We start from the raw sequence: 13,206 nt of genomic DNA, 5'->3' as shown, positions 1-13,206 counted from the left end.
TCAAAAGACAACAACATGATCAGCTGCATTAATTATGCTGTATTCATTAATTGCATTAATGTATATTTAAAAAAAGCTTTGGCCCAACACCAGCCTCCATCACGCCCCCCTTAAACAACCCCCCCCCCCCCCCCCCCCCCCCCCAGCGCTGGAGGGGCGGCGGTCCTACCTCCACACACTGGGTGGGCATGCTGGCCGGCTTGTCGAAGATGAGGAGCTGGTACCAGCCGGGCTCCAGGGCGTGGTCGCACACCAGCTCCTGCAGGGGGGACTGCTGCAGCCCCCCGGAGCGGAAGGCCACGCTGCGGTACGGGTTCCGGAGCAGGGCGTGGCCCCCCGGGGAGCACTCTGGGGGGAGAGCTGGAGACGGGACAGGGGGACGGGGGACGGGGGTTACATGAACACAAGAACCTCTGGGTGGATACCAACACGTGGACACGTGGACGAATGAATCAGGGATACGGGAGCCAACGGAGCTGATGAACACATGAACTAATGACCCCGATGAACTAATGGGTGAAGGAATGTACGGACTCATAAAGAATGATCGATCGCTAATAAGGGATCAATCTGACCACCTTCACACTCAAGTGTGAGGTTGCTTGGATGAGGGTTCTGGAGAAGGTTCTGGAGAAGGTTCTAGATAATGTTCTGGAGAAGGTTCAGGAAAAGGTTCCGGAGACGTTTCTGGGGAATGACGCAAGCCGCAATGCCGGAGGGGCCAAGCAACCGGTCGGTTGGCACCTGACCACCATAACAACAGTCCTCCCCTCACCCTGAGAAGCTCTCGGACACCACGAGGAGCTCTTCCTGCAAGCTCCTTGCTTCAGTGAAAAGTAAAGAAGGTTCTGCAGCCAAGCATAATAAGCTAACACCCCTGGCAGTCCAGGAGGAAACAGAGCTGGCCGTGGGGGCCGGCAGGATGTGAGCGCAGATACCTCTGCTCCATCTGAAGATCAGCTTCCCAAAAGCGCGTGTAGCAGAGAAAGCAGGACGGGCGCTCTTGGCATTCATTGAGAAGCTGTAATTCTGAAGGTCAGCGGGAGCTGTCGTCCTCTTGGCTGCGGACCGAACCTCTAAAACCCTCTCCAACGGAAGGAATCCTTCTACTTCTGCCTTGGAAGGTGTGATATGCATAAGGATGGAATCCACTTTGAATGTTTGTTTGCAAGAAGATATTGAACTATATTGAAAATCGAAAAAACGTATGCCAATTCCTTGAAAACACACAAAGGATCGTTTTTTTATGACTCATAGAAACCACATCACTATTTCACTTAGCAGCTACAATAAAGATACCCAGGCAGGAGCGCGTGGTGCTACTGCAGATGGCAAGGAAAACCTATAGCCCAAGGGAAAGAGAGTATAGAAGATTCAAGATTGTATAATATAATGAAGGAGAAATTCTCACGACAGTTTAATTTTCTGGGCAGAGTCCAATTGCAGTGAAAGGTGATCTGCTGTCTGATTAAGACATGGTGTGTGTGTGTGTGTGTGTGTGTGTGTGTGTGTGTGTGTGTGTGTGTGTGTGTGTGTGTGTGTGGGGGGGGGGGGGGGGGGGGGGGTGAACAAGACCCAGCAGGAGTTGACAGCATCTCTCTAGGGGCTGTCCACACACCCATCCGTCTCAACAACAACAATAGACCCTGGTCCCTCGCTTCCCTCCTTCCTATTGGTCGGATCGGTCTCTCAGAAGAGACCGACCTCAACACCGGCGGTGGTGGGCGTCACTGGGGAGCCGATTTGTCGGCTCACCTTCGTGGCCCCTGGAGCCAAGAGGCCAAGGGCTCCGCCGATAAGGAGCAGGAGGAGGAGAAAAAGGGTAAGAAGGGAGCAGTGGCCGTGAGACTGGCCGTGGTATGCGCCCTTGGACGACAGCGCCGTGATGGACGAGGAGAGCTCCACGTTTAAATGCAACACGGCATGTCTAGCAGCTGGACAAATGGACTAGAATAGCCCGAAGGAATCCGAGAGCTGTAGCCTACCTCTGGGTTCGTTATAAGCGAGAAGAAAGCATCTAAATACCGGGTGCGTTTTGGATCCTCTCCGGGGCAAAGTGTGTCACAGGGTTAATGAAGCATTACGCATGCAGTGGCCTCAAAGTAGGCTACGGTTATTTCACATCGAACGTTTTAAACTCACCTGTTTGAAATTGCATTTCTTTAGAGAGAACAATAATAAAACATAAGGGAACACTTTGAAAAGTAAAAGTCCCATCGTCCTGCAGCAATCGAAGTCCGCGTGGTATAAAAAAAACACGCTTTTCCTTGCAGAGGTGAGTCTGTAGTTTCCCTTTTTTCAGATATTGTAAATCTTGATCTAAATAATGTTCCCCACTTCTGGGAACAAAGCTATTATTGGAGGGTCGACGAGCAACGCACTACCGCAGATGAGGTCGGTGTGCCTCGGAAGCAGCATCACGCTGTTAGGAGGGGCATCCAGCCACACGGCATCCCCCGACATACCACCGGCTGGGCCTGGGTACCTACTACCTTCTCCGTGCACGACTGCCTGTTACTCTAGAGTAGACTTAAGAGTAACAGGCAGTCGTGCACGGAGAAGGTGTCATAGGCTATATGGGAGACATTGCAGTGTTTTGGTTTGGATATAGTGCTGGAAAATATGTGTGCGAGCGTGTGTGTGTGTGTGTGTGTGTGTGTGTGTGTGTGTGTGACCAACCAACTGAACTACTGACCAAACACACAATTCTTTCGACTAGCCTATGTATATGGGCAGTGGAAAGTGTGCTGTGGGGATGTTGAATAGTGTTAACATAAAACACAACATGGAACCAATCCAAAGGTCCAAAACCTTAAGGAACCACCCTAAACAGAACCCAAGCCCACCTGCCCTATACCACGAAGCTCGCTGAACATACCCATGGCTTTCTTGGGAAAACCTGGCTCGACAGAGCCGCAACTCGCAATCAGAGTTAAATGGTACCACGAAGCTCACTTTAGATTCAATTAGTTGAACTAGGTTTTCCGCCTTTGATTCAGTGCGCGTTCACGTGAAAGGGGCGTTTTCTGCGTCATTTTTCTCACCTTTACGATACATCAAGCAGATATGAGATTCTGCATATTGTCTGTAAAATAACTATGCCAAATGCAGAATTGTTCGCCATTAATCCAAATAGAATGATGATGATTTAAAAATGCATAAGCAACGTCCATCCTGCCGTATCTATAATTTAGGGAATTCACTTTAAATACCCCCTATTTAAGAAGTGTATCGCATGTTTTCAACCGCTGAGAGGTAGCGGCTGTAGCGTAGTGGATTAGTATAAGACCCGAACGCCAGCGACCGGGGTTCAAATTCGCCGGTCTATCATCATGCATTTTACCCCCATAGATGTGGTGCCAGCACAGCCTTGAAAATATGGGTTCAAGTTCGAAATAATCACAAAAATATAATTCCATAAGCTTTAGTGAATAAGTATTCCATTTGCATGAGAATTAGGACTTTTTAAGCTTCACATAAATTCGCGTCACTTGGGAGTCGAACCCCCCCAGAAATTCAAGACTGACGCGCTACCTCCACTCTAGCACTCTGTCACTGAGACACAATGCGCAACAGTAAGCATTGTCTACATAAGGTCCAAAAGAACGATCAAATAACGAACACCCTCTGATGAGAATCTGTATCTCTCATGAAGAACCCCAATTTCGTTGTTTGCACAATGACAATAAAGTCTGAAATCTGAATATCGTCAGACAATGCCAAGGGATCGGTTCTGTCCCGTAAAACCCTATGTCTCCAGAGAGACGCCTGGACGAGAAGTGCGCCGGGGTCCACGGGAACACCCACAAATGGTGACGCCATTGTCAGAGGAGGGGCTAGGAAGCTGCGCACGCCGATTTAAGTAGCCGATCTCCGGCTAGACTAAGCCGAAAAACTGCTCCCGACCAGGTTTGGTTGCGAGCATAAGTCACCATGGTGATACAGCGACGCTAAAAGAGATCGACTTTCGTGGTACAACTAACCCAGGCTTGGAGCTCAACATACCTCGCTAACCCTCTAAGCGAGCATCGTGGTACAGGGCCTCTGTGGAAAGAGAGAGAGACTGGCTACAGCCTGCGTGGCAGACCTGCACAGGTGCACCTCATCAGCTGACAAGCCTCTCAGCCCCGCCCAAATTTTAATTGAGATCACCGGTCACGCACCCCTGTATTAAAGGTGAACACAATGGGTTTGGTTTACTTTTCGCATCGGCCTGTGTCAATCGAGGTTGAGTTTTGTGAGGGTTGAAAGTTTTCGATCTAGATTGCAGATCACTATTGTCACTTTATACAAACTGAAAGTATGCGTTGTTGCGTGTTTGTTTTTGTGGGCATTTGACTGAACAGCCCAGACAAATATTGCTACCAACATGGCACTTCGAAACAGACCACCGCAGTGAGTAAAAGTTATTTTCCTTTATTAAATGTTGACGTTTTTGGGCTGTCTCCTCAGACACAAGCCATCAGTATCCCTGCTCTTTGCACCTTGACATGCATGTCGCCGCTGTTTGTTAACCTAGCTTTGCTGATTTGTATCTTGTGATGTGTGTTTTTCTTAACAGGTGTTAGATGACTGACAAGATCTATGGGGGGGCCCCCTTTGGGCCCCCCCATACCAACTTAGTCTTCAAAGGAATCTAGTGCCATGGGACTCCAGTGTCTTCAAAACATCCTCGGAATACATGTGTATGAATGGTCCACCGAAGGGTTGATCTGGAAGCCACCACGGTCCACGCAGTAATCTGCTGCGTGGGCCGTAGTGGCTTCCAGAGCCATCTTTCGGTCTTGGTCAGGATTTGTTACAGTTGCCCTTGTAGCAGGCTACGGGTTTCTGAAGAAGCCTGCTTTACGTAGCATTGGAGTACAAATATTGTGCAAAATGCTCATGTAATTGCACTAGTAACCTGTAGATTAGCTTAGTTTAACGTCATTCCGTGCTGTCTCTGTCAAATGTGTGGCTTACTTTAAGTCCACAAGGCCCTCTGGTAAACCACGTTGGAACACCCCTGGACAAGGTGATTAGTGTCTGGGTGTGTGCTAAAGTTTTGTTCCATTTTTCCCTAGTTGGTTAAGGTTTGGTAGAATTGTTTGGATGCTAGCGACGTGATGGCGTATGTACAAGAGCCTACCGTGGCCAGGCCACAGTTGCGACGGTCACGGCCAGATGGCCTAGTGTGAGTGCAACCTTGATTGCATTTGTATACTGTTTACCATTGGATGTTTATGCAATTTGGCTTAATTCATCCCCAGTAAAGCTGCATTTGACTATTCCAGGGTCGTTTTGTACAGGCTTTCAATTGACCATGTTGACTAGTTTGTGGGAAGTTTTTTGTTTTTTTTTACCCTTGCTTACAATCCAACGGTTGTGACCACTTATGCAACTGGGCTGTGAACCTTGCAATTCTAGTTGCATATTTGTACACGCAAGCTTGTCCATTTCTATCGCCATCACTAACACTAGCTTCAGCATTTCCTTGTAGGCCATTAGCTGACTTGTGTATTGGAGCGATGATTTGGGTATTTTAAGATGCTTGAAAACCTAAAATAAAGCAAAATGCGTGTCTGGTGTGCAAGAGCCAATTTGTTGGCTTGCAGTAGTCGAGGAGTTGCCGTAGGTCGTAAGCCATCTGGAGGTTGTGGCAATGGAGGCTTGTGGTAGATCTGCCATCCAAGAAAGGTTAATTCTTCTGAAGCATGATTAATAGTTTAGTAAATTTAATCTATTCATATAGACCTATAAAATCCAAGACTGCAGCCAGTAACTTGGATCGCAATATGTGGAAAGTATTAGGTTGAATCCCATTACTTGGCTCGCTTCAAAATCTCAGCCCTAACCCTCGCTGTTGTGCGTTCACGCGCCATGGAGCCATGTCCCAATACCAGTTTAAAGGTAGCTTAAGGGGTAGGGGGAGGGCTAACATCCCCTCAAAATTGAGATTTTCGATGGGCACCCTCAAAGCGCTTCAGTTCTGACTTGCTCCCACAATACCTTGCGAGAAAACGGAAAATCAAGAAATATCCTAGACAAGATGGAGGGCGAAAAGATGCGACAGGATTGGAAAAACACAAATGTAAGTGTTTTCTCTGTAATTAACGAGTAATTATTTTATTAATTATACTCTGCAGCCCGGCCGCGGACTCTCGGAAGATCGCGAAAGTCTGTGGCCGACTTTCGCGGAAGATCACGAAAGTCCGCGGCCGACTTTCGCGGGCCGCCCGTCTGCAGACCGGACTGCATACGACCGGGCTGGATATCATGTCGTATGATATCCAGATCTTCCATGTTCTAGTGACTCTAGGTTAAATATAAGCTTTATACTAATATATTATATTAGTAATATTCTATAAGTAATATTATATATACTAATATATTATATTATATTAGTAATATTCTATAAGTATTATTATACTAATATATTATATTAGTAATATTACATGGTTAATCAATGTACTATATTGTGTACATAGCTATTATATATTGTACATAACATATGGCCATATCAACCAGTTCTGGCATATAATTCCTATTTCCTTATTCGTTTTCTTTCAGGACTTCGTTGAGTCCACTGCCACCAGCCCCCCCACCTCTCCCTCATGCTCCTCCACCCCAGGCACCTCTTCCACCACCCCAGGCACCTCTTCCAAGAGGAGAGTGCCAGGGGGCAGGCGAGGCATGAGGAGAGCGAGGCAAAGTTGGCGGAATGGTGGAGAAGATGTGATTCTCCACCATTCTCTCAAAAGCTGAGAGAGAGAGTGTGTGTGTGTGTGTGTGTGTATTTTTAGGTGTACGTGTGTGTATTTTTAGATGCGTGTGTGTATTTTTAGATGTGTGGTTCAGTGTTTCTTATTTAAATAAAGTGTTTCTTCTAAAGTGTTTTTGTTCATAACCGATTATTATCTAAGGGTGCACTCACACTAGGCCATCTGCTGTTTTAGCACCTAACCGTGCTCAAATCTGCCAGTGTGAGTGTGGCCAGTCTGGCCAGGCCGGGCCAATTTGGCCACTTGGGAGAGGTGTGATGCTACGGCACGGGCCGCTACGGTACAGATGCTAATGAGCCGACACGCGCTACGCAACCTGAGCTGGATGACGTATAGTCAACGCATAGTCATAGACGACCACGGACATAATAAAGGCGACGAGCCTTCTTTCCCATTAAACGGTAAACATTGCGTCAAGTGGTTCAACTGTTGGCTTGTTCTCTGTGTTGTCCATTGTTGTTAAAACTCTGACTGGCGGCAGACTTTATTATGGTCCATGCAGCGGACGCTTGGTGATGACGTGTTATGACGTGATGACGTATGTACAAGAGCCTTCCGTGGCCAGGCCACAGCTGCGACGGCCAACGGCCACGGCCAGATGGCCTAGTGTGAGTGCAGGCCAGAGAACAATGGGGCCATTTGAGCACGGTTAGGTGTGAAAACAGCCAACGGCCACGGCCAGATGGCCTAGTGTGAGTGCACCCTAATACCACCTTTAACATGTAGCTAAGTGACATTCAAACATTTTTTAACACTTAATTTAAACATGCCAATTACAAAATATAAATACCATTTCAGGTTAAACATCTTTACAATGGGTCTTGCTCGTTGCCCGAGACAATGGCAGCCAGTCTGTCTCTTGTAACATTACCAGGGGTCTGGTTATCTGCTAGGGGGCACGGGGAGGCCATGATGACGTCACAGGGTAGGGTTGTCCCATTTGGTAGGGGATCGGTTAGGGGTAGCAATGAGCATGAGAAATGAGGGTTAGGGTTGAGATGTAGGGTTGACTGAAGATTATGCAAGTAAAAAGTATATTTCTCGCTAGAAATGTTATTAGAAACACGTTTAACGGTGAATCGATCCTAAAATATTGCATTTCCCATTCAGATAATAAAGATTAAAGATTATACACATGCACTGACTGAAGATTATTCAAGGAAAAAGTACATTTCTCACTAGAAATGTCATCAGAAACACGTTTAATGGTGAATCTGTCAAACAAATCAATCGACAATAGTTGCATAACGTGACGGCATCACCGTTGATAGACATTGATTTCCTTTCGTCTATATCCGACGGTGAGGGATTAACATGAATGTCTATCTGGCGTTGAAAAACGACGAAAAAGGTACCCATTTTTCGTCGGAAATTGACGCCAGGGATCCTTGGCCATGCGTCACACATTTGACGAGTAGGGAGTGAGACTGTGTTGCGTTGTCAGACTGACAGCCAGGAGAGGAAGACAAGCGGGAGAGCCGTTCCCCTCGTAAATCACCACGGCCCTCGCCCGGCCTGGAAAACCCATCACACCGAAAGGTCCTCAGCCACACTCGCAAACAACCTTCCGAGCCTTTGTACGGTCTTCATGATAGCAGAGACCCTTGTCTTTATTCTACTGTAGCATAGTCGATCATGTTGCTTCACAAAGCCTCACTAAACTTTACTACCACTGTGTTCATGTGGATGAGGTCTTCTGCTTCCACGGTTCACTACAGGACCTGCTGAAGTCAGCCGTTGTTTGCCCGTCCCCCATCCTACTGTCACCTATACTATACTCGAACACAAGCCTTACTGAAACCTCAAACATGACCCCAATTGATTCCGGCTCATTGTCAATTTGGTGCATAGGATTTTATTTTATTATTATCACAATGTTCTTCTCTCATGATTCCGAATGGAGCAGAGAGTACAGATTATATTTAATAACTGTATTAACCACCATCCCCCCACCGTCCAATCACCTGCGAGATCTGTGGTCCACAGATCAAAACAAATCAAACCCAGGTACGCCTGGACACCGGCTCCCAGATTTACTTTCAATCCACAAAAAACGATTACATCCCATTGATTAGCATCCCTTGTGCGGCTACAGAGAGTGGCTAGGCTACAGTGAGCGAGGAGGGTCTATCTGCCCACTGACGGGGGGGGGGTCAGCGGCCCCCCTGGTAACAGTCGACCCCCCTGGTAACAGTCGACCCCCTCATTGAAGTCTTCTGAGGCGCCCGCTGCTGGGCTGGCCGTAAATGTCAGACGCTCACAATACTGAAGCGCCAGGGAGAAAGCCGTCTCCTTTATGAGGGCCCCTGCCCCCCCCCCCCCCCCAGGAGAACCGATCCGGAGGGCCTGGGATCAGGTTTCATGTTGTGATCCCGGACCCCTGCCCAGCCAGGCCATGCACCCACCTACCGGGTGTAAGCAGGATCAACCCGCTGCACTGTGTCCCACTCCTGCTAGCGCACGCAGAGCTGTGGGGGTTTCTGGAGGGTTGGAGGGACAGGGTGGAAGAGGGGTGCCCCCTTTGGTTTAACCTCTGAACCCTGACAGTGTGACGGCTGTCACACATGGACTGTGGTGCTGAGATCATAATTGGTGTTTAAAAACGAATCAATAATATGTTTTTGTAAATGACCATTTCTTTATTTATCCTATAACCACTTACTATTTAACTGTTTGACTCATATTCCTATTCCTCATAGTCATGATTAATAAAGTGGATGTAAAGTCAGTAAAGTTTCACATTAAAAACGCTCCTAAATGCTCTCTAAATGCTTAACTCAACTGCATTCTCACAGGTTTCGTTGCTTAAAAGGGAGTTAAAAAAAAAAAAATGCTATATCTACAGTTTGTTTCACTACGGAGGAGAATGGGGGAAGAGCATAAATTTCGGTAATGCGTCACTTCGTGCATAGATTAGTTCCCCGGAAGTTGGTCCACTGCCGTACCCGCCGGCGTTCTCACAGCAAACTTGGATTTGGAATCAGAAACCCAAACGTTTCGTTGGCGGCGAGATCTCCAATATTCTGGTCCCAAAATATCCTAGAAGAGCATGGACTGTAAAGGTCAGTTACTGTGTAAAATGTATTATTTGTGTCTTTCGGTTTTACCAGAGCTCTCTGGTTTTTACGGAAGAGGATTAGGACGTGAATTGTTTGAGTTCCGAGTTTAAAGTCTGTATTCTGAGAATTAAGTCAGTTTTCTGACTTTATAATTAGAACTCAGAAAATAAATCATGGGATTGGGACCACACGTGGCCCTAATCCCCTTCCCTATTCCACATATTGGCTGCTTTATAGCGTTTACAAAGAGTCGTAGTAGTTGATATCCCGTTTTTATTATTTGATCAAAAGGAACGCCGTATATTGTCACAGTGTATCAACGAATACAACCCAGCTTGGAGTCCAAGCAATGCGTTCGTCAATAACAAATAACCCAGATACTCCAAACCAACCACAGGTCAAATAATTGGTTTAGTGTGAGACAGCTCCCCCTAGTGGACGTTGACTAAGCTGCGTCACTGACCGGTTTATCCGAACTCAACCTGGTTCAGGTTACAAGCAACCGTAACTAAAAAGGATTCCAAGTGATTTATAAGTACCTGGATTAATATAATCACTCAATAAATTAATAAACGATTGTGACTTTCAAGGCAAAAATAATGATTGTGTATAAGCATTCCATATTATATATCATTTACTTTATTAATCCTAGATTGCCGTGTAAAATACTGTATTGTTGACACAAGGAGGGCTCATGTTGATCCTCCGTTGCTATAGCGAATGTTTTTGTATTCGCAACTACCGAGCTCAGCTTTTGTCTTTATATTGTTTATGAGATGTCAACTTACCCCCGTTACTAAGCAACGTCAAAGTGTTTCGGTCACAGATGGAGATGGCGAGATAAAAAATGCCACCATATAGAGTCAGGAATATAAAATACTTGTGCTTCCTTGCATTTTTCATTGTATTTGGATTATTGATAATATATTATGTGCATAAAGGAATCTTATGTCGGTCAATAAGGAGATATTCTTCGTTGGGGAGAAAAGCCTACAGAGAGAACTGCATGCTTCTTGGAAGATTCCTCTAACCATCATGATCCCGAACTTTCCTGACCCTTTTGACCGGAAGCGGCTGTTCTCCGCCAGACAGAACTTGGCCGCCAGGCGGAGCCGATGCAGAATATCTCCGGCTGAGAGCGAGTCTGCGCGCTCCGCGGTGGACGTGTGGAGCATCCAGCCGCCAGACTTCTCTCCCAAACTCTACACGTCCCTCTCAGATCCCGGGAGGGACAGAAGATTGTCCCGACGTTCTCAAGCCCGGTCCTCCCTCGACTCAGGCCGTACCCGTGGACGAGATGTCTCCACGGTTTTGCACGTGAAGCGCGTTGTGGCGGAGGTGTTGGGTCAGGGTGAGACCCACGGCCGGAGGGAGCCCAGGAGGTTCATCACGTCCTACAAACCTCCGGATCCTCTTGAAGAGGAGCTGATGTTTGTCAAACTTGGGAAGTTCCCGCCTTCAGGTCCTTACAGGAACCCCCGACCGCACGACTTCCGACCGGTATGGAGAATCCGTGTTGTTTTAAAGATTTATTTTCGCAATTGTTATGCTTTATTATAGAGAGAGATAGAAAGGAAAGTATGGGAGGGGAGGGGAGGACATGCAGCAAATGACCACAGGCAGGATGCGAGTGTTTTAAGTTTTTTAATCTTTATCTATCAAATAGAAAATAATTGAATTTTGAACAGTATGGAATTATGTTTTATTAATCTCTACGCCAATGAAGCTTGAGAAATGTAATTTATATTGTTATACACTATGTGGCGCCAAAAAGACAAGCGTGAGAGCAAGCTTACTGCTGCTCTCTGGTGTCACTACAGCAGGCCGACGACCTTCCAAACATGGCCGCTGTGACCAAGAAGGACCCCGGCGACCTGGAGTTTAAACTGAACCACCGCGACATCTGTAGGAAGTACCTCACATCAGTAGACTATAGTTGTATATATGACGCATCAGACCACTGTGTTCATGTGTCTTATGAAATTCTGTTTTAGTATTCAGCTGGTGACAGCTTTCTAGATTTAGTCTTTACTTATTTGAAACATGAAGTGTTATTGAGAGGAGAAGGCCGGGCCTGGGGAGGCCACCAGGTAGAACCAAGGAGTCTGGGTTCTGGGTGACTTTTTCTGCTTGAATCTCTGTTTCTTCAGGTCACTAATACGTTGTTTATTTTCCTCCAGTGAGGACTACCAGGTCCGAGTCCGACCGCACCTCTGGAGACCAGAGGAAGACCATGATGAAGATGAACACCTACAGGGCAGTTGAACCAACATGGGACCTGCGTCTTCTACTGCCCAGGACACAATGGCCGCCCAGATCAGCCTCCTTTACGGTACGCAGACGTTTGTCTCCGTTCATCATATCAGCTTTGCCGTGGTTGGTTAGTTTATGTGGTTTATTACAAATGCTTTAATTTAAATTATGTTGTGTGTTGTCAGATTTTTGTATTATATGTATATATATATATATATATATATTTTATTGCCACCCACACACCTTTTCTAACACTATCCAAACCAATAATATAATAAAAGTGATATTATTAATTTATCATAGTAATAAAACTGTCAAGCCATCTCACTCTGAACGGTCAAATTAAAGTACATTTCGCCCACAACCCAACCATGCACGTCCTAAGTAAGATGGTAAGTATTAACGTGGGACTGCACCTTCCAGAGACACCGACGGAGCCGATCTGTGTACAGCGCCTTCATGGAGCGGGTGGAGGTGAAGCTGTCGAGGTCCTGGACTCACAACCCTGGCTAGCACCACTCTGGGCTTCCGATGTATCCACTCTGTATGTTCTGTGACTGCATTAACAGACGTTTCTGTTACCTATCTCTGTATGAACCGAGGTCGAGGTGTCCCTGAGCGAGAAACCTCACCTGGACTGCAATATTGTAAAGCGCTTTGAGTGGCCACTGGTTAGAAAAGCGCTGTATGAATGCAGTCGATATGCCATTAAAAAAAAAAAAAAAAAAAAAAAAAAAAGTCAGATCGTTTCGTCTGAAGCCAATTACAGTTGACTGAAATAAAAAACACTTTCAATACTATTTGGTTGTCATAGATTTTTTTTTTTGTTGTCATCCATCCATGTTTTCAAAATGTTGAAAATGTTGAGCTTTTTCTTGGATTCGTTGTTCATTCAGATTTGAATTAACGACGAATCCAAGAAAACTAACGTCTTCAATTTAACTTCATCAGATTCAGAGGGGGAATATCGAGATTCACCATCTTGAATCATCAGTTAAATTCTGAGTTGGAATCTGTGTTAATGGTGAGAGTCTGACTTGATATTATTAGGGAAGACTCTTCTTTTCTTTTCACTCTCACTCTGATCCTGCTGGACACAAGTTGACCCCAGCCGAAAAACTGGTCAATCAGCT

General features: G+C 46.2%; 1 protein-coding gene across 1 annotated transcript; it reads left to right on the top strand.

Annotated features, from left to right (window-relative positions):
• Positions 1–8,658: 8,658 nt before the first annotated feature.
• si:dkey-30e9.6 (uncharacterized protein LOC564083 homolog) lies at positions 8,659–12,666 on the top strand. Its single transcript, XM_060053503.1, has 6 exons — positions 8,659–8,670; positions 9,674–9,823; positions 10,913–11,320; positions 11,641–11,725; positions 12,001–12,152; positions 12,497–12,666. The coding sequence occupies exons 1-6, from the start codon at positions 8,659–8,661 to the stop codon at positions 12,584–12,586; spliced, it is 897 nt and encodes a 298-aa protein (XP_059909486.1). The 3' UTR covers positions 12,587–12,666.
• Positions 12,667–13,206: the final 540 nt, after the last annotated feature.

The sequence above is a fragment of the Gadus macrocephalus genome, chromosome 6, assembly GCF_031168955.1.
Source record: "Gadus macrocephalus chromosome 6, ASM3116895v1".
Lineage (NCBI taxonomy): Eukaryota > Metazoa > Chordata > Actinopteri > Gadiformes > Gadidae > Gadus > Gadus macrocephalus.
Note: the sequence above shows the minus strand (reverse complement) of the source record. Positions and strands in the feature narration are given on the sequence as shown.

Coding starts and splice junctions, on each gene's coding strand:
- si:dkey-30e9.6 (XM_060053503.1), top strand. Junction 9,824..10,912: donor GAAGAGCATGGACTGTAAAG/GTCAGTTACTGT, acceptor TCCGCCAGACAG/AACTTGGCCGCCAGGCGGAG. Junction 11,321..11,640: donor GACCGCACGACTTCCGACCG/GTATGGAGAATC, acceptor GTGTCACTACAG/CAGGCCGACGACCTTCCAAA.